This window comes from Ranitomeya variabilis, chromosome 5, assembly GCF_051348905.1.
Source record: "Ranitomeya variabilis isolate aRanVar5 chromosome 5, aRanVar5.hap1, whole genome shotgun sequence".
Classification (NCBI taxonomy): Eukaryota; Metazoa; Chordata; class Amphibia; order Anura; family Dendrobatidae; genus Ranitomeya; species Ranitomeya variabilis.
The window spans coordinates 80153561-80175536 of record NC_135236.1 but is presented as its reverse complement, the minus strand read 5'-3'; the positions used below and the strand labels follow the sequence as shown (position 1 = coordinate 80175536).

The following is a 21976-nucleotide window of genomic DNA, read 5'->3' as shown; positions in this document are numbered from 1 at the left end:
GCAGGATCTGGAATAAGTGAAACAGCAAATGCTATTTTTTCAATTTTCCAAGGGACAGAAAAGTTAGAAGCTAGCACCTGAACATAAAAATGAAGTTAAATACAGTGCAGTGATTTGCAGGCTGTACCACAGCTAAGGACAAGGAAATATCTGAAAAAGCGAGGGAGTGAGATTGCAAGTATTTTATCTAAAGTGTGGTTTATCGAAGGATCAACCCTCCTAAGCCGTCTATATGGACATGCATGCCATAAAAAGTTGAATAAAATGATACCTTGATATCTGCAATCCGATATTTTATTTCAGACAAATCTACATTTTTCTACATTTTTAAAGGAGATCTATGGACGGGACACAGATTTCCTTGACCTATGTGTGATTATGGGAGAAGACTATTGATCATCAGATTCATCACATGTCTTGAACTGGTAACGCCTCTTTTAATCTAAAATAGGAGGAATATATTTATGGAGATCTATGTCTGGCCTATAGATCTTAGCAGAACATTTATATATTAGGAAAAATGTGGATTTCTCTGGAATAAGACATCAGATCCTGGATATAAAGGTATCATTTTTTTCAAGTTCCTATTACCTGCATGTCCATGTAGACAGCTTAGGAGGATTTATCCTACTGATAGATTCCCTTTAAACGGTATCCGTAGTCATTCAATTAACTTCAGAATAAGCAGTCGTATGTATATAATGTATAAGGAGTAATGCTTTCTGACCTCTATATGACGTCTAACCTGCATTATCATCAATTCCCTGCAAGCTTTAGCTTTCATTTGCAGTTGTCTCTGAGCTGTGGGTAGAAACAAGCTGCTTTAATATCTGCCATGCACAGCAAACAGAGAGGGATTCTTGCTCTTCATTCTTTTTTTAGCACACAGAGATAAGCAGAAGCATTGCAGAACAGCCTTTATCTAACATTCACAAGAGACCATAAGTTTTACTATGCGCGATGGGACCATCGCATGTTCAAGTCCCCTAAGGGGACTAAGAAATAATTGTATGAACAACTGAGTCTAAAAATTGTGGAATGATTTTTTAAAAATGTTCCTAAATATAAAATTGCAATGAGCATGAATATCCCACCATGAATCCCAAGATTCAGAAATTGTGGAGAAATCACACTAAGGACAAGGCCGGCGATCAATATTGGATGCTTGTTATCTATGAACCCACAGGCGGCACTGTATTAAAAACAGGCATGATTTGGTCATACAAATTACCGGATGGGCTCAAGAATATTTTTAGAAATAGTCGTCTGTGAACACAATTCACTAGGCAATAAAAAAAAAGCAAACGAAGAAGCCATGGATCAACACAATCCAGAAACGCTGCCATCTTCTCTGATCCAAAACTCATTTAAAAAGGACTGAGGTAAAATGGAAAACTGTTCTGTGGCCAGGTGAATCAAAACGTGAAAATCTTTATGGAAACCACAAATGCCGTGTCCTGCAGACTCAAGAGGAGAGGGACCATCCAGCTTGTTATCAGCACACAGTTCCTGCATCCGTGATGTTATGGGGCAGCATTAGGGTCTATGGAATAGGCAGCTTGCACACCTTGAAAGTCACTATCAATGTGTGAACTTTATATTGAGGTGTTAGTCCAGCATATGTTCCCATCCAGACAACGTCCATTTCAGAGAAAGTCTTGCAAAATTTGGAAAGAGTCCGGATGATGAACCAAACGCCTGCAGTTCAGACAAATATAAAACATTTGACGCATTATGAAACCAAAAATAAAATCAAGAAAAAAAGACCCAGGACTTTTGAGCAGCTAGAATTCTACCTGACAAGAACGTGACACCATTTTTCTCCCAAAACTCCAGCAATTGGTCTCTTCACTTTCCAGGCGTGTGCAGACTGTTATAAAAAGAATGCGACACAATGGTAGACATGGCCCTGTTCCAACTTTTTAAAGATATATTGCTGTATAATAGATTTCCAATTCATTGCATTCCTGTTTTCTTTCCATGTTTCTATGTTACTGTCATGTCATGTCATGTAAACTTCCGTTTACCGTGGAAGTCGATGCGTCTGAGGTTGGAGTGGGGGCAGTGCTGTCACAAGGCTCATCCTTGGGCGAGTTGCATCCATGCGCCTACTTTTCCAAGAAGCTGTCGCCCGCTGAACTTAACTACGATATTGGCAACAGAGAATTGTTGGCTATCAAGTTGGCTTTTGAGGAATGGTGACACTTCTTGGAGGGGTCGGTCCACCAGGTTACAGTTATCACCGACCATAAAAATCTGCTGTATTTGGAGTCAGGCAAGCGTCTGTCTCCCAGGCAGGCTTGCTGGGCATTGTTTTTCACGCGATTCAACTTTTTTTGTTACGTACCGACCTGGGTCTAAGAACACTAAGGCAGATGCTTTGTCCAGGTGTTTTCCGGGGGGAGAACCTCGGGAAGATCCGGTACCCATCCTCCAAAAGGGTGTAGTGGTCTCGGCTCTCACGACAGAGGTTGAGGCTGAGATGGCCGAGGCTCAGGAGGAAGTACCACCAGAGCTTCCCATTAACAAATCATTTGTACCGCTCCATCTTCGCCTAAAGGTGTTGCGTGAGCATCATGATACTGTTCTGGCTGGCCATCCAGGGGTTAGGGGTACCTTGGAGTTGGTGTCGCGTCGGTTTTGGTGGCCCAAAATCCGACAGGACGTGGTCTCGTACGTATCAGCATGTACCACGTGTGCTAGGGCTAAGACGCCTCGCTCCCGTCCTGCTGGCTCATTACATCCTCTAGGGGTACCCAGTAGGCCATGGACGGAGATCTCCATGGATTTTATTACAGACCTACCCTCCTCAGCTGGGAACACGGTCATCTTGGTGGTTGTTGATCGGTTCTCAAAGATGTCGCACTTTGTGTCCTTGCCTTCGTTGGCTCAGGTTTTTGTGCAGGAGGTGGTCAGACTTCACGGGGTCCCGTCTGACATCGTGTCGGATAGGGGTACTCAGTTTGTGGCAAAGTTTTGGAAAGCATTTTGCTCACGGCTGGGGATCAAGTTGTCACATTCTTCGGCGTTTCATCCTCAGTCAAATGGTCAGACCGAGCGTATGAACCAGAATTTGGAGCAGTACTTACGCTGCTTTGTTTCTGACAACCAGGAGGAGTGTTCGACGTTCCTTCCTTTGGCTGAGTTTGCCATCAATAATCACCGCCAGGAATCGTCTGGGGAGTCCCCGTTCTTTTGTGTTTACGGGCTCCATCCTCAATTTTGTACTCTGCGTCAGAGTGGCTCTGCTGGCGTTCCGGAGGAGGAGGACCAGCTAGGAGCACAACTGTCGTCCGTTTGGAGGACAGTGAAACAGCGCTTGCTGAGCGTGGGTGCAAGGTACAAACGAGTGGCTGACAGTAGACGTGTGCCAGGTCCGGACCTGAGTGTGGGTGATTGGGTGTGGTTGTCCACAAAAAACATAAAACTCAAAGTACCATCCCTGAAATTGGGTCCAAGGTTTATTTGTCCATTTAGGGTCGCCGACATCATTAACCCGGTAGCCTACCGATTGGAGCTTCCTATGGTATATAAGATACACAACGTGTTTCACAGATCTCTTTTAAAGAAGGTGGGAGGTTCCGTGGACGCGGCGCCGATGCCACCTCCAGTCTTGGTGGATGGCAATTTGGAGTTTGAAGTCTCCGAGGTGGTTGACTCTCGTATAGTGCACCGCACATTACAGTACCTGGTACACTGGCGTGGTTATGGGCCGGAGGAGAGGTCTTGGGTACCAGCTTCGGACATACATGCTGATCGGCTGGTCAGTATGTTTCACCGCCGCCATCCGGACAAGCCGGGTCCTATACGTCGTGAGGGCCCTGGGGTCCCTCGTAGAAGGCGGGGTACTGTCATGTCGGACGCTATTCACACTAGGGCGTCCGACAGACAGCGGTAATTCCACATTCGTCTACTATACGCTCAGTGGCGCCGGCTAGACTTTATCCAGGTTGTCCTGGGTTAATCTAGCTGGTAATCGGGTTGGAGGCTGGGTCACACCCGTGGCCTTTAAATAGTCATTCTGGACTTTGGGCGTCACCGATTATAGCTTGTGTCTTGTGCCTGGTGATCTCGGTCTGGAGTGGTGGTCTAGGAGAAGAAATATCGTATCTGGTGGTGTATTATCCTTTGTCATATTTCTCCTTCCTATATTTGTATTTGTTTTGCCCTGCGCACATTATAGTGTTTTCCTGTGTGTCTGCAGCGTGGTGCGTTTTTAAGTTTTCCCTGTCTGTGCTTTCTGTGGGGGTCGGTGTGTGGTCTTATCACTGGGTGGCGGGTGGAGGTTTCAGCTTAGGACTGAAACAGGAGTCAGGGTCAGGCCTGGCGGCCCAGACAAGCACACCATCAGCGTAAATTCTGGGAGAGGGACAGACAGGGTTTTCCCTAGTCTGAGGGATATCGCAGGGGCCCGGGTAATCAGCTGTAGTCTACCCAGTACCTGCATGACAGTTACACAGTGTCATACTTTTTTGGGGGGAATTGAGGTTATAAAAAATTAAATATATTTGGTGATGGTACATTTGTAAAATTGAAGTATTACAAAATATAAAATTAACTAACCGATTGTGAACTCCGTAAAGATAGAAAAACAAAACTCCAGAACTTTGGTTTTTCGTTCGCTTCAATGCCAAAAGAAAAAACAACAACCGGAGGCAATCCAAGCGTCGTACCTATCCCAAAATGGTGTCAATTAAACCATCAGCTCGCCATGTAAAAATGTCTCTGAAAATGGTGACACAAATAATTTATAAATTAAATAAGTAAAACAGAGTAAAATTAAAAAGCTGTACACAAGTTTGGCATTACCAAAATTGACCTGGAGAATCATTTTGACAAGTCATTTTTAGCATACAATGAATACCGTAAAGCAAAACCTAAAAAAACAATTGTAGAATTGCATTTTTTTCAGTGTCACAACATTTGGAATTTTTTTTCCATTCAGAATGTTGTATGGTAAAGTTAATGGTGTCATTCGAAATAAAAAGTTGTTTTGCAAAAACTATGACTATGTTGATGAAAAAATGTAAAAAGAAAAAACTTTAGAGCATGTGGCAGGACTTTGGGAGACCTTAGACGTGCAGGAGAGGGCTCCGAACCCAACAGCATAAATCTTTCTAATCCAGCCGGTTTACCCTACCATCCACTACCGAAAACATCTTACCTCACTCTGCTGTAATGGGAGAAATCCTCTGAGCCTGCTATTGTGTCACTGCACTAACACCATCGCCTGAGGCCTATTTGTGGGCCCCAAACGGTGGCCTATCCTGTGGTGCTGTTCTCCATCACCGACCCCTACGTAGCCTACAGCACTCATCAGCAAAAGGACTGGGAGCGACAGTGGGGCTTTCAGGAGGTGGGAGACTCATTGTCATCCTTGCCGAGTGAATCCCCCAACGCCATTTGCAAAGGGTTAGGACCCAGTATGGCCTAATGCGTCAAGACACGCGCTCTCCTATCAGACACAACACACTTTACTAAGGAGAGAATCCCATCTTCCCCCTTCCCTAACTCTCTGCAGCCGCAGCTAAGAGTTTACTTCTAACCGCATTTTTCACAGAAGAAGTAGAGGTGCCAGCAGAGAGCCCATACGTGCTCCTTCTACTATATTTCCCTCACTAGAGGTAGCCATCTTGCAAAGCAAGTCTGGAGACTATTGTGGAGGCCCCAGAAGAAGACACTTACGTCTCATTTATTCTATTTTTAAGGCACAACTCTCGTAGACTGCTCTCCCAGTAACCCCAAATAACCATCATAAGAGCTAAAGAGGGAATAGAGCAAAACCTTCCAGTTTATTACTACAGAAGTCATGAAACCGGCCATTGAATCCACAATTCTTTACTGACATCTGGTGGTGATTTACAGAAGTGCATGAGGCTTTTCCTAAATAATTGTATCAGACACTAGAGATGAGCAAATCCATGGATGAATGGATTTGCCGAACATACAATTAAAAGTTCGGTTCGAACTTGACCCCCGGACCAGGAACCTATAGAAGTCAATGGGGACCTGAACTTCAGTGCTTTAACCCCTTTACCCCCGAGGGTGGTTTGCATGTTAATGACCAGGTCAAGTTTTACAATTCTGACCACTGTCCCTTTATAAGGTAATAACGCTTCAATGGATCCCGGTGATTATGACATTGTTTTCTCAAGACATATTGTACTTCATGATAGTGGTAAAATTTCTTTGATATGACTTGCATTTATTTATTTTAAAAAAAATGGACATTTAGCAAAAATTTTTGAAAATTTTGCAATTTTTCAAATTTGAATTTTCATGCCCATAAATCACAAAGATATGCCACGCAAAATACTTAATAAGTAGCATTTCCCACACGTCTATGTCACTTTTTTTTGTTAGGAAGTAATAAGGGTTAAAAGTTAAACAATGATTTCTCATTTTTACAACACCATTTTTTTTAGGGACCACATCATATTTGAAGTCACTTTGAGGGGTCTATTTGATAGAAAATATCCAAAAGTGACACCATTATAAAATCTGCACCCCTCAAGGTGCTCAAAACCACATTCAAAAAGTTTATTAACCCTTCAGGTGCTTCACAGGAATTTTTGGAATGTTTAAAAAAAAAAAATGAACATTTAACTTTTTTCACAAAAAATTTACTTCAGATCTAAGTTATTTTTATTTTTCCAAGGGTAACAGGAGAATTTGAACCCCAAAAGTTGTTGTGCAATTTGTCCTGAGTACACTGATACCCCATATGTGGGGGTTAACCACTGTTTGGGCGCATAGCAGAGCTCGGAAGGGAAGGAGCGCCATTTGATTTTTCAACGCAAAATTGACTGTAATTGAGATAGGACGCCATGTCGCGTTTGCAGAGCCCCTGATGTGCCTAAACATTGAAACCCCCCACAAATGACACCATTTTGGAAAGTACACCCCCCAAAGGAACTCATCTAGATGTGTGGTGAGCACTTTGAACCCCCAGGTTCTTCACAGAAGTTTATAACAAAGAGCCGTAAAAATAAAAAATCATATTTTTTCCACAAAAATGATCTTTTCGCCCCCAATTGGACCCCAAAAGTTGTTGTGCTGTGCGATTTCTCTTGAGTATGCCGATACCCCATATGTAGGGGAATACTACTTTTGAGGCACAGTGCAAAGCTCAGAAGGGAAGAGTTGCCATATTGGAGTTCAGATTTTGCTGGAATGGTTTGAGGGGGGCCATGTTACATTGGCAGAGCCCCTGAGGTGCCAGAACAGAAGAAACCCCCTATATGTGAACTCATTTTACAAACTACATTCCCCAATGAATTCTTCTAGAGGTGCCGTGATCATATTAACACCACATTTGCCTGACAGAAGTTTATACCATTGAGCGGTGAAGAAAGAATAAATTACATTTTTACCACTAAAATGTTGTTTTAGCCCCAGGTTTTTAATTTTTCTAAGGGCTAATGGGAATTTTTTTTTTACAAAAAACTGAGGTCCATTTTTCCTGAGTGCGCCAATACCCTACATGTAATTGGGAAATATTTTCCAGGCACAGTGCAAAGCTCAGAAGGCAAGACGCACCAGATTTTACTGTTATGGTTTGCAGGTGCCATGACCCACTGGGAGAGCCCATGAGGTGCCAGAACAGCAGAACCTCCTATAAGTGACTCCATTTTATGAACTACACCTCTCAATAAATTCATATAGGGGTGCAGTGATCTTATTGACACCATAGGTGTGTCACAGAATTGTATACCATTGGGCAGTGAAGACAAAATAACTATATTTTGCCACCAAAATTTTGTTTTAGCCAATGATTTTACATTTTCACACAAGAAGTGGGTAAAAATAGCACCAAAATTTGTTCCACATTTTCTATTGAACATGGCAATTCCCCATATGTGTTTGTACAGTGCTACTTAGCCATACGGGGAAACTCGGGAGGAACAGAGCGCTATTTGCCTATTCAAGTGAATGGGTCTGTGCACATGTCAATGTGTTTCCACGGACCGTGTGTCCGTGGGCAAAACAAGCTGACATGGCCGCTCTTTAATGTCAGCACGGGCCACAAAACGTCCCGCACACGTGCATACGCATAACACACATGGATGGCATCCATGTGACATGCATCGGCGCCAGGGAAGAAGAGTTACAGTAAGCGTTGTTCCCTGGTGCCGGGTGCTGAACACGGAAATGGCCACGGGATGCCGCGCATGCGCAGATGGAGATCGCGGCGGCCATTTTCCTGAAGCCCCGGGAAGCAGAGCACTCCATCTGCGCATGCGCGGCCTCAGGAAGATGGCCGCCGCCACCGATAAACCGGTGAATAGCACAGATGGCGCTCTTTTTTGCCGTTGCGCAGTGCATTCAGCTGTTGCGCATGCGCGAAACACTACGCCAACGCCGGGAAGAAAAGCAAGAGGTGGGGGAGGAACAGCGATTTCACAACGACCATTTGACCAGACCTGCGTGATTGACAGCAGAAAACGGCGACTTTACTAAGGTATTTTGGCAGCAAAGGTGGGGAATCAGGGGATAATAAAGGCACTATTTTACAGCACAGCTCAGGCCCTATTGAACACTATTTTTACCTCATATTGAAAAAACGGGGTGACAGGTTCCCTTTAAAAATAGCAAACACAGTTATACTCACCAAACGCCTATTCCACAGAAGCCCTTGTTCTCCTGTAATAAAACTAAAATAAAAACAACAATATACCATACGTGTCTATCTTTTTGTCCCACGCTGTAATCCATGTATGGGGGATAATTTGTTTTCAACCTGTACGGTGCCAAGATGTGACCGTCCAGGCTGAGAACCACTGGTGAATGAGCTGCTGGGAATGCAGTGTCAGTGTCCTGGGGTGATATCATAGCGGTTACCTCCGGTCACTGGGCTCCTTTCCCTGCCGGGCTGAGCTGCGGTGAGATCCGGTGAGATCCCCACTAGCACTGTGAGCGCTCACGGTTCTAGTGGGGAGCTCACCGAAGTCACTGCAGTTCATTGTTTGGAAATGGACTTACAGCCCTTCCTAGACTGATTAGAAGGAAAAATTTCTTCTTCAAGATCATTGCTTATGTTTTTTCTTCTTGACATTGTATTAACAGGCAACTGAATAATCTAGACCAACAAACTGCTAAACCTTCTGTTTTTATAGAGGCTATCATCACACTTGCTGAGGAACCATTAATCAAGGTCATTTGATTAAAAAGATTTGGAGGCTACTTAGTCTCTTAATCACTATGAAAGTGCAGCGCCCCAGAGTCCTGGTCGTTGCAGTACTGTGGCTCCGCCACTATGGGGAGCTATGGTGCGTCCGATGGCACTGAAGGAGTTCATCTGATCAGGTATCACAGACACCAATACATTTCACAGCCGGGCCTCCGGGGGGAGCTAAGGGTGCTATTCATTAGGCCACTCCCCACCATAGTGGGTAAACTGGGGGTCAGGCAGGAAGTTAGATCAGAAGCTGACTGGGTTGGAACCAGGCAACACCTTGTGGCAGAGGGTGTTGTAGGGGAAGATACAGTAGGGTCTCTGTCAGGGGTGGGATCCTGACAGAGGCTTGGCAACGAGAACGAACGTAACGGGACCGTGCCTGCTCCGGGTAGCGGCGGTGCCCAAGAAAGGATTAGAAGAGAGATAGATTGTGCTGAGTGAGAAACGGGATCACGCAAAAGGAGAAATACCAGTAGGAGTCGTGCTGTAAGACCGAAGCAACATCCTACTGAGGCGCACTACCGGTGGCCGGAACGCCGAGGGAGTAGAATAACATTCAGCTTCAAGCAATACTCCAAACAGCGGCAGGACAGTCAGTCTCAGGCGGGCTGTCTAACTCAAATCACCTATGAAGTCTTGGGAGGCAATTGTGGGAGAGGGGCGTCTCTAGGGTCCCGGAAGAACTCCAGGCCTACCCGTCAAACGGGTGCCGTTCCTACCCGAACCTCAGGGAGGGACGGAGGATTAGCAGAACATCATCTAATCGAGTTGTGAGGGAACATCAGAAACAGACACAACAGTTGTGGGGTACTTTCCGTAAGCACAGCAGGGAAGGACTACAACACATAGCGCTAGGGGGAAGGCACAGATTTCCTCCTGTGAAGAGAACTCTGGAAGTGCCATTGGACCGGCCGGACTTGCGCAGCCTGGTGAGCCGTATTCTGGATTGAGGACTCAGAGATCTTCAGTAAAGAGGTAAAGAGACTGTAACCTGGTGTCCTCGTTATTTATCGCGACCTGCACCCCACAACTGCACCGTTACAACACCTCTTATTTCACCGGACGTCCCCCACTGACAGACAGGGCCACGGACCGGGTCTAGCCACCGTGACAACCCCAGGACTGAGACCTAGAGGCCCGGCTCCGGGTACCCCTAGGCCCTGCGGCGGTGTGGGGGCGCTCCAAAAGCTATCAGTGTGCCTAATTTTTCTTGCACTTTTTCTTAATTTTGGCACAGTTTTTGTTAAACTGATAATGACATGGTGTAATTTGTCATATTTTGGTGTTCATCTAAGATTGTATTTACCTAATTTTAAGACCATCAAAGGACCATATTTTTTATATTATGTTCTGATACGTAAAACCACAGAATGCATAGAAGGTACATTTGGTTTTATACATATACTATAAACTATTTTTTTGCATTGTTTTACACAATTTGGTTCTCCACCATAATTAATTAGGCTGTGAAAATCCCTTTCCTTTGCACACACCCAAATAGATGGTTTTGGAAGGTGAGAGTCGATAATCTTAAAGAAAGGTACAGTCCAAGGATGGACAGTGTAAAGGACACCGCACTGCCGTTGCTTACCGAGTCAGTTCACGTGTCCTGAGTTGAGCGCATGGTGCCCAGAGAGTCCAGAGGAATGGGACAGCCGCGGTGGAGAAGCGTGCTTCAGGTATGACCGCAAGGGGAGTGTCGGGCGGAGACAAGCTCCGGACTCCGGGGACCAGAGAAACTCAGGGAGAGACGACACAGTACAGGCGGAAACAGACAGAGACGTGGTCAATAACAATCCAGGGTCAGAAAGCCGGAGATAGCAGTGTGGTATCAGATGGGAAACACAAAACGGAAGGTCAGGGACATGCAGAGGTCAAAACCGAGAGACTAGGCAAGTACAGAATCGGGTAGCAAATTCAGAAACAGGAACGTACCGGGTCATACACAAGCAATCACACACAGGCAGACAGTATCCTCACATACATGGAGATCAGGAACTCAGCCTAGGTCAAAAGTATCACTGACAAAGAACAGAGACCAAAAGAGGCTATTTAAAGCCCTCCCACCGCCAGAGAGGACAACAGCATTAACCCCTGAAGCACTAGACAAAAACTTCCATACAGACCATGACAGACAGTAGCTCATTGAGAAGTAATAATCCTACCATGCAATTTATTTCTGTCTTACACAGGGGTGTAAACCTAATAGTGAATGCAAGTAAGCAGTTTGGCAGATGTTGGGATACTACATTATTAAAAAAAGTGGAGTGAGTGCAGCCCAAACACCAAAGGATCAGCTAGCTCCAGGCTTGAGTAGAACCCACACCACCATCCATTGTTTTCTGCTACTGATTATTAAAGCCTATGCTCTGTCAGAAGAGGTAACTGCCAAGAATTCTTACACCATGTGAATTTTACTTAAACAGCTCCCGAGTTTTCTTGATTTTTACTACTTCTCAGGTGCGACACCTAAAAACAGCCGGGAACAGCACTGCTGGTGTAACTGTTTGGGATAGCACTAGGAGCACTAGGAGCAGGTAGTTTGGCCATCACCATCTTGGAGGCAGGTTTCCCTCAACAGACCCTCCTCCTTGCCCTAATTCTCTAATCCTACACTCTACATGTGTCCTGTCAGGATTCTTTTATTAAGTAGTGGCTGAAATAAGAATCCATTGGCACTGTTGTGAATTAGACTTTTTTGGCTCCCTCTAGTGGTTACTAGTGATATGACTCTGGGATTTCCTTCCCTCTGTCTGCACCCAGCTGGGTCGTTACTTCAGGGGTGTTGCTATATAAACCTCCTGGAACCTTAGTCCAGTGCCTGGCATCGGTGTTATCAGACACATTCTGTTCGCTCCTGTTTGCTGGTCCTGGTTCGTGTTAAATTAAGCTAAGTCTTGCTTCTTTGTTTTTTGGGTTATTTTTTTGCTATCATTTTTGTCCAGCTTGTACTAAATGTGATTCCTGTCCTTGCTGGAAGCTCTAGGGGGCTGGTGTTCTCCCCCCGGGCCGTTAGACGGTTCGGGGGTTCTTGAATTTCCAGTGTGGATATTTTTGATAGGATTTTTTGCTGACCATATAAGTTATCTTTCTATATTCTGCTATTAGCTAGTGGGCCTCTCTTTGCTAAATACCTAGCTCATTCTTATGTTTGTCTTTTCCTCTTACCTCACCGTTATTATTTGTGGGGGGCTTCTATCCAACTTTTTGGGGTATTTCCTCTGGAGGCAAGAAAGGTCTTTCTTTTCCCTTCTAGGGGTAGTTAGCTCTCCGGCTGGCGCGAGACGTCTAGGATCAACGTAGGAACGTTCCCCGGCTGCTGGTATTTGTGGTGCTAGGATTAGTTATATGGTCAGCCCAGTTACCACTGCCCTATGAGCTGGTTTTCTGTATTTACAGACTTAGCATTATTCCTGAGACCCTCTGCCATTGGGGTCATAGCAGTATGCCAGGCCGACATTGAATGTTTAAAGCATTGCAGAAGTGGGATAATAAGAAAGGAAATTCTGAGTTTTTTTTTTTTTCTTTCCTTTTCTTCCTCCCCTTTACCTTTGAGTGGGGTGTGCTTGCTGCAGACATGAATGTGAAGACCTTGATTACAAGTGTTAACCAGCTGGCAGCTCGTGTGCAGGGTATACAAGATTTTGTTACCAGTAGTCCTATGTCTGAACCTAAAATACCTATTCCGGAATTGTTTTCTGGAGACCGATTTAGGTTTAGGAATTTCAAGAATAATTGTAAATTGTTTCTTTCTCTGAGACCCCGTTCATCTGGAGATTCAGCTCAGCAAGTTAAAATTGTTATTTCTTTTTTACGGGGTGACCCTCAGGATTGGGCTTTCTCGCTAGCGCCAGGAGATCCGGCATTGGCGAATATTGATGCGTTTTTTCTGGCGCTCGGATTGCTTTACGAGGAACCCAATCTTGAAATTCAGGCAGAAAAAGCCTTGCTGGCTATTTCTCAGGGTCAGGATGAAGCTGAAGTGTATTGCCAAAAATTTCGGAAATGGTCCGTGCTTACTCAGTGGAATGAGTGTGCTCTGGCCGCAAATTTCAGAAATGGCCTTTCTGAAGCCATTAAGAATGTGATGGTGGGTTTCCCCATTCCTACAAGTCTGAATGATTCTATGGCGCTTGCTATTCAAATTGACCGGCGTTTGCGGGAGCGCAAAACCGCTAATCCTCTGGTGGTGTTGTCTGAACAAACACCTGATTTAATGCAATGTGATAGAATTCAGACTAGAAATGAACAGAAAAATCATAGACGTCAGAATGGGTTGTGTTTTTACTGTGGTGATTCTACACATGTTATATCAGCATGCTCTAAACGCCTAACAAGGGTTGTTAGTCCTGTCGCCATTGGTAATTTGCAACCTAAATTTATTTTGTCTGTGACTTTAATTTGCTCTTTGTCTTCTTACCCTGTTATGGCGTTTGTGGATTCAGGTGCCGCCCTGAGTCTTATGGATCTGTCATTTGCCAAGCGCTGTGGTTTTGTTCTTGAACCGTTAGTAAATCCTATTCCTCTTAGAGGTATTGATGCTACGCCATTGGCGGAAAATAAACCGCAGTTTTGGACGCAGGTGACCATGTGCATGACTCCTGAACATCGGGAGGTGATTCGTTTTCTTGTTCTGCATAAAATGCATGATTTGGTCGTTTTGGGTCTGCCATGGTTACAGACCCACAATCCAGTCCTGGATTGGAAGGCAATTACTGTGTCAAGTTGGGGCTGTCAGGGAATTCATGCTGATTCCCCGCCGGTGTCTATTGCATCCTCTACTCCTTCGGAAGTTCCTGAGTATTTGTCTGATTATCAGGATGTATTCAGTGAGTCCAGATCCAGTGCTCTGCCTCCTCATAGGGACTGTGACTGCGCCATAGATTTGATTCCAGGTAGTAAATTTCCTAAGGGAAGATTATTTAATCTGTCAGTACCTGAGCATGCCGCAATGCGTTCATATATCAAGGAGTCTCTGGAGAAAGGGCATATCCGTCCATCCTCTTCCCCTCTTGGTGCGGGATTCTTTTTTGTGGCCAAGAAGGACGGATCTTTGAGACCTTGTATTGACTATCGGCTACTGAATAAAATCACTGTAAAATTTCAGTATCCTTTGCCTCTTTTGTCGGACTTGTTTGCCCGGATTAAGGGTGCCAAGTGGTTCACCAAGATAGATCTTCGTGGTGCGTACAACCTTGTGCGCATTAAGCAAGGTGATGAATGGAAGACTGCATTTAATACGCCCGAAGGTCATTTTGAGTACTTGGTGATGCCTTTTGGGCTTTCTAATGCTCCCTCAGTATTTCAGTCCTTTATGCATGATATTTTCCGGAAGTATCTGGATAAATTTATGATTGTTTATCTGGACGATATTCTGGTTTTCTCTGAAGATTGGGACTCACATGTGGAGCAGGTCAGGATGGTGTTTCAGGTTTTGCGTGAGAATGCCTTGTTTGTTAAAGGCTCAAAGTGTCTCTTTGGAGTACAGAAAGTTCCCTTTTTGGGGTTTATTTTTTCCCCTTCTGCTGTGGAGATGGACCCAGTCAAGGTCCGAGCTATTCATGAGTGGACTCAACCCACGTCAGTTAAGAGTCTTCAGAAGTTCTTGGGTTTTGCTAACTTCTACCGTCGTTTTATCGCTAATTTTTCTAGCGTTGTTAAACCTTTGACGGATATGACCAAGAAAGGTTCTGATGTTGCTAACTGGGCTCCTGCAGCCGTGGAGGCGTTCCAGGAGTTGAAGCGCCGGTTTACTTCGGCGCCTGTTTTGTGCCAGCCTGATGTCTCACTTCCCTTTCAGGTCGAGGTGGATGCTTCTGAGATTGGGGCAGGGGCCGTTTTGTCACAGAGAGGCCCTGGTTGCTCAGTAATGAGACCATGTGCTTTCTTCTCTAGGAAGTTTTCGCCTGCTGAGCGGAATTATGATGTGGGCAATCGGGAATTACTGGCCATGAAGTGGGCATTTGAGGAGTGGCGTCATTGGCTCGAGGGTGCTAAGCATCGTGTGGTGGTCCTGACTGATCACAAAAATTTGATGTATCTCGAGTCTGCTAAACGCTTGAATCCTAGACAGGCCCGCTGGTCATTGTTTTTCTCCCGTTTTGACTTTGTGGTCTCATATTTACCAGGTTCAAAGAATGTGAAAGCTGATGCTCTTTCAAGGAGCTTTGTGCCTGACTCTCCTGGAGTCACAGAATCTGTTGGTATTCTTAAAGAAGGAGTTATTTTGTCAGCCATTTCTCCTGATTTGCGACATGTGTTGCAGAGATTTCAAGCTGGTAGACCTGACTCTTGTCCACCTGACAGACTGTTTGTTCCTGATAAGTGGACGAGCAGAGTCATTTCCGAGGTTCATTCCTCGGTGTTGGCAGGTCATCCGGGAATTTTTGGCACCAGAGATCTGGTGGCTAGGTCATTTTGGTGGCCTTCCTTGTCACGGGATGTACGGTCATTTGTGCAGTCCTGTGGGACTTGTGCTCGAGCTAAGCCTTGCTGTTCCCGTGCCAGCGGGTTGCTCTTGCCCTTGCCTGTCCCGAAGAGGCCTTGGACACATATTTCCATGGATTTCATTTCTGATCTCCCGGTGTCTCGGGGTATGTCTGTCATCTGGGTGGTATGTGATCGCTTTTCAAAAATGGTCCATTTGGTGCCTTTGCCTAAGCTGCCTTCCTCTTCCGATCTGGTTCCTGTGTTCCTTCAGAATGTGGTTCATTTACACGGCATTCCTGAGAATATTGTATCTGACAGAGGATCCCAGTTTGTTTCCAGGTTCTGGCGATCCTTTTGTGCTAGGATGGGCATTGATTTATCGTTCTCGTCTGCCTTTCATCCTCAGACTAATGGACAAACTGAGCGAACTAATCAGACTCTGGAAGCTTACTTGAGGTGTTTTGTTTCGGCAGATCAGGATGATTGGGTGACCTTCTTGTCGTTGGCTGAGTTTGCCCTAAATAATCGGGCTAGTTCCGCTACTTTGGTTTCGCCATTTTTCTGCAACTCTGGTTTCCATCCTCGTTTTTCCTCGGGACATGTGGAGCCTTCTGACTGTCCTGGAGTAGATTCTGTGGTGGATAGGTTGCAGCAGATCTGGAATCATGTGGTGGACAACTTAAAATTGTCACAGGAGAAGGCTCAGCGTTTTGCCAACCGCCGCCGCGGTGTGCGTCCCCGACTTCGTGTTGGGGATTTGGTGTGGCTGTCTTCTCGATTTGTTCCTATGAAGGTCTCCTCTCCTAAATTTAAGCCTCGCTTCATCGGTCCTTAAAAGATATTGGAAATCCTTAATCCAGTGTCCTTTCGCTTGGATCTTCCGGTTTCGTTTGCCATTCACAACGTGTTCCATAGGTCTTTGTTACGACGCTACGTTGTGCCTGTGGTTCCTTCTGCTGAGCCTCCTGCTCCGGTGTTGGTTGAGGGCGAGTTGGAGTACGTGGTGGAGAAGATCTTGGATTCTCGTCTCTCCAGGCGGAGGCTTCAGTATTTGGTCAAGTGGAAGGGTTATGGTCAGGAGGATAATTCCTGGGTGGTTGCCTCTGATGTGCATGCGGCCGATTTAGTTCGTGCCTTTCACGCTGCTCATCCTGATCGCCCTGGTGGTCTTGGTGAGGGTTCGGTGACCCCTCCTTAAGGGGGGGGTACTGTTGTGAATTAGACTTTTTTGGCTCCCTCTAGTGGTTACTAGTGATATGACTCTGGGATTTCCTTCCCTCTGTTTGCACCCAGCTGGGTCGTTACTTCAGGGGTGTTGCTATATAAACCTCCTGGAACCTTAGACCAGTGCCTGGCATCAGTGTTATCAGACACATTCTGTTCGCTCCTGTTTGCTGGTCCTGGTTCGTGTTAAATTAAGCTAAGTCTTGCTTCTTTGTTTTTTGGGTTATTTTTTTGCTATCATTTTTGTCCAGCTTGTACTAAATGTGATTCCTGTCCTTGCTGGAAGCTCTAGGGGGCTGGTGTTCTCCCCCCGGGCCGTTAGACGGTTCGGGGGTTCTTGAATTTCCAGTGTGGATATTTTTGATAGGATTTTTTGCTGACCATATAAGTTATCTTTCTATATTCTGCTATTAGCTAGTGGGCCTCTCTTTGCTAAATACCTAGCTCATTCTTATGTTTGTCTTTTCCTCTTACCTCACCGTTATTATTTGTGGGGGGCTTCTATCCAACTTTTTGGGGTATTTCCTCTGGAGGCAAGAAAGGTCTTTCTTTTCCCTTCTAGGGGTAGTTAGCTCTCCGGCTGGCGCGAGACGTCTAGGATCAACGTAGGAACGTTCCCCGGCTGCTGGTATTTGTGGTGCTAGGATTAGTTATATGGTCAGCCCAGTTACCACTGCCCTATGAGCTGGTTTTCTGTATTTACAGACTTAGCATTATTCCTGAGACCCTCTGCCATTGGGGTCATAACAGGCACCAAGTGATCATCGTTTAGATAAGGGCCTCCAAAGCTTAACTACTTAGATGCCACATGACACAAAGGGACACAGCATATAAAGGAGAAAAAACCTACAAGGATTGGACTTATCTCAAACCTTGGAAGTTGCAGGCAATGACTGTTTGTGTAACGCAACACCATTGTGCATGGAGCCGACTTGTGCAAGTTGAATTTGTGTCTCATGTAAAAATACTTGACATATATTTTGGTTCCCTTTAAAGACTATAAACTCCTTGTAGGGGTTGTCCACCCAATAACCCTTTGTAGAAATAATTCATAATGCCCTGATATAATAAAGTGAATCATTCTTGACATATGGATTCTCACTGCTCCTGTTTCAGTGCTGCCTGGGACGGATATGGGACCCCAACCAGTAACTGGTCAATGCCCCAGTCTGATACTGGAATAAGAAATATGGACACAGGAAGAACAGGAGCTAAACAGGAATAGCGAGGATTGGTTGAGTAAATATATTATGTTTTATATTGTTTTGCTTTAGACGATTCTGTGTGCATTTGCGGCGCCCCAGGGTCCTGGTCGTCGCAGTGATATTGCTGTCCTCTCGGGAAGAGTGATGCTACATTTGGAGGCAAAGAAGGATAACTGCATCCAGGTATCACAAACATGCAACACATTTCACACTCCAGCCCACCAGGGGGAGCTCCTGACCCTATATATTAGGTCACTCCCCATATATACAGTATATATAACTGGTAGTCTGCAGGGAAAGTTAGTGAGTTCCAGATCAGAGTCTGAGAAGGATTTAAGGTTAAAGGAGCTGTGCATGCCCTCAGAGCTGCAGCTCCTAGAAAGAGACATTGAAAGGCAAAATTGTATTGCAGCGAGCGTGAAGGAAGTCGAAGCAAAGGAGAGGATACCAGAAGGGGACCAGCCCCACTCAAGCTGTCTCCTTCTGAGGCGCAACATCCCAGTAGCCGGAATACCGAGGGAGCAAGGACCTCTACGCCTTATTTCAGAGACCGGCAGGACAGCTAATTGAAGGTTACCTGTCGGCACCTACACCTAGGAGGCACGGTGACACCTACAGAGCCGGGTTATCTAAGAGACCCTGTAAACAGGCTCAAGTCACCAGTCATACGGGTATTGTCCTATCCTATATGGGGGACAGAGAGAATGAAACACCACATCTTTGAGGACCTTATGTGAAGCCATAGGCAGTAAGGGACTACACCACCGCAGCGCAAGGGAAGACTACTGATTTCCACCTGGATAAGGGAACTCTGGACTTGCCTCCAAACCGTCCGGTCTCTGCCTGCCCTGTGATCTGGTGTCCTGGACTGTGGACACTGAAGCCTTCAGTAAAGGTAAAGAGACTGCAACCTTGTGTCCTCATTCTTCATTGCACCTCTCACCATTCTACCATCTACATACTGTGAAGCCCTGGGGACATATTTCACCTGTTGGAAGGTATACCATCTAGCTGCCATAACATCACCACAGCGGACCCCTTAAAGCAGCGTCGGTCACCCTGACCGAATACCACAGGTGGTGTCACAAACATTCCCCTTAAAGACCTTTCCCTTTTACATGGACGTCCCAGGGCCACGGACCGGGTCGCAGCCACCGTGACTTCCCCCTGTGAACTGCAGGACCCGGTACCGAGTACCCCACTGCCCTACGGGGGCGATCCACATTTTTTTAAAATTAGGGATGAATAACCCCTTAAATTATATAGCTGATTTTGATCTGTAAAAATTGGACAGCGGAGATAAGAATATGGTGTTTGGAGAGAAGAGGAATGACTGCAGAAATATATAGTGCTATGATATATATTTATATTTTTATGTGACAGTACCGTATTTTTTTTTAATATTCATTAGGGGGGTTACACATCTACTCACCTAGCTGGGTTGTGTTGATGGTTTGGGTCCTTGGTGCATCCACAAAAGACTTCAGCACTAAGCTCTCCACATTTCTTAGGATGTCTGTAGTGAGTTCACCAGCATCTGTGCCGTCATCGGTGGAGTTTCTGTGCTTGTTGAGTATGTCATTGAGGTTTATTGTGTCTATTTTAAGTTGACTTTTGGCTTCCTAGAGAGAATAGCGTAGTGGTAGTGTGCAGAAATAAAGGGTTTTTGGTCCCTTGCCTCCCTGCTTCTTACATTTAAAGAGGTTGTTTAAGATATGTGAAATGATTCCTACAGACGCAGACACTAATTCACGTCCTATTCCAGTGCTGCACTCTGTAGATAAAATGTTTGCATTGACTGCAGATATCAGAGCCCACATGTTACATCTGCAACCAATCATTAGCTGCAGTGGTATGTGGCCCGGGACCAGTGATTGGCAGCAGGCATCATGTGGATTAAGAAGAAGACTGTGACATCTGCAGTCAATGTAAACAGCATATCGGAGGAAAGCAGTGGGGTGTAGTGCTGGAACGAAGTTTGAGTAAGTATTATTTCACAGTTTTAGAGCTATTGCTGCTTGTCTGAACAATATTCACATATTAGACAATCTCTTTATGTAAGAAAACTGTCATCCTTTAAAGGGAACATGTCAGTAAGATCAATCATCACAAACCGTATACAATGGCATGCAGGTGTTTGAATTTTAAATCCATGGACACCTATATATCTTTTATCTGTTGCTGCATTCCCAAGAAATTAGCATTTAATTTACATGAAAATAAGGCATTAAGAGCTCTGGGCATCACAGAGCACTTAACCATCATCTGCCTTTGGAGATTTTTCCCTGCCCAGCACCAGCATCTTTAGCTTGATTGATAGCTCAGTCTGATTTCCTTCCCTGATGCTTGACATCACACAGACAGTAAGGTATCAAATAAGCTAAAGAAGTTGGTGCTGGAAGGGAGGAACAACCTAGAGATGCAGAGTCTTGGGATGTTCTCTGTCATTCCCAGAGCACTTAAAGCCTCATTTACATATGACTTAAAACATTAATTTCTCAGGAACACAGCAACAGATAGAAGACATAAAGGTGTCTATTGGTTTCAATGTCAAAACCTGCATGTGCATTAATATGGTTTAGGAGGGTTGTTCTTACTGACAGACTCCCTTTAAAGGGATTGTACTAAGACAACTCCTTCTCAATTTCTATTTCCCCCCCCTCTGGTGCTGGTGCCATTCCAGCTATTTAGTCGCTGGGTCTCCCGGGTGTCACGTGACCTTGTTATGTCATGTGAGTACTGCTGCCAATCAACAGCCACTAATGGGCCGCTTCACTCACACTTCCATCAGACGAAACTGACATCTGGAGGAAGTGAGAGAAGCAGCAGTTCTTCCTCCAGAGGGTCATTACGTCTGAAGGAAGAGGGAGTGAAGCGGCACATAATCACCGCTGATTGGCTGCAGGGCTCACGTGACATAATGTCACAAGAGCCCTGGGAACGACACTTGCATCATATGTGAGTACAGGCTGTTTTTATTTTATATGGGGGAATATAGTAATAGAGAAGGGGCTGTCGGAAAAGTGGAAACTGCTTTAACTAATTCATGGCAGCATTACGTGAAAGCTCACAGTAGTGTTTTAGCATTATAGACTGTATTGTAAGGCATGGTACTATCACATGGACCATACATGGCAGTAATGAATGCATTTTTTAAGCTCTGTATTTTTGCATCTATAGCATGTAGACAGTATATAGATCTAAATGTATGTACTGTACTTCTATATAGAGATATAATCTCTTCGGACATGCTCACCTCTATGGTTTTATTGCTTTTTGAATGACAGGAAGTATTAAAAATCTGAATTGTGGTCAGCAGCACTGAGCAGGCAGCGTCCTACAGACAAGAATAAAACATCGCCCATTATTCGTCACACAAAAAACAATATATTTGTTTACATGAACTTAGAAGATTTGTAATACCGTAAATTCTTTCTTACAATGCATCTGGTACATAATAAGGGCTCGTGCATCGGATCTCACTCGGACAAATGTTATTCTATGGGGCCGTGTACATGTCTGATTTTTCTCTAGGACCGAATCTGTCCCAGGAAAAAAAAAATCACAACATACCACAGTTGGCTCTGATCAGATCATACACAGCCATGCAAGTCAATGAGTCCATGGATCTCATCAGACTGCACTCGGATGACATCTGAGTGCTGTTTGATTTTCACGGGCTGACAGAATGGAGAAGATAGAGACCTTTTTTTTTTTTTACCTATCTTCTCCTTATTCCAGAAAATCAGATCGCACAATGAATAAGCGTTGATCAAATCTGTGCTAGAAAACATACTCCAGGGGTAGCGTCGTGTGAGTATACACTAACAACCTCTCTCGTTTTCTAACTTGTGTAGAAATACTAATATTCTTGTTTAATTATTAATTAACTGAAAATAAAATATCATCAGGCAACATACATACAGGGTATATTTGTAGA

The 21976-nt window shown here is 44.9% G+C and overlaps 1 protein-coding gene across 1 annotated transcript in view; it reads right to left on the bottom strand.

The window, feature by feature from the left end:
* Nucleotides 1–21976, bottom strand: part of LOC143774866 (adhesion G protein-coupled receptor E3-like) — a 123845-nt gene that overhangs the window by 24837 nt on the left and 77032 nt on the right. The window contains exons 9-10 of the mRNA XM_077262636.1: nt 21293–21373; nt 19469–19658 (exon numbers count right to left, since the gene is read on the bottom strand). Coding sequence (XP_077118751.1) covers nt 19469–19658; nt 21293–21373 — 271 coding nt within the window. The remainder of the gene's footprint in view (nt 1–19468; nt 19659–21292; nt 21374–21976) is intronic.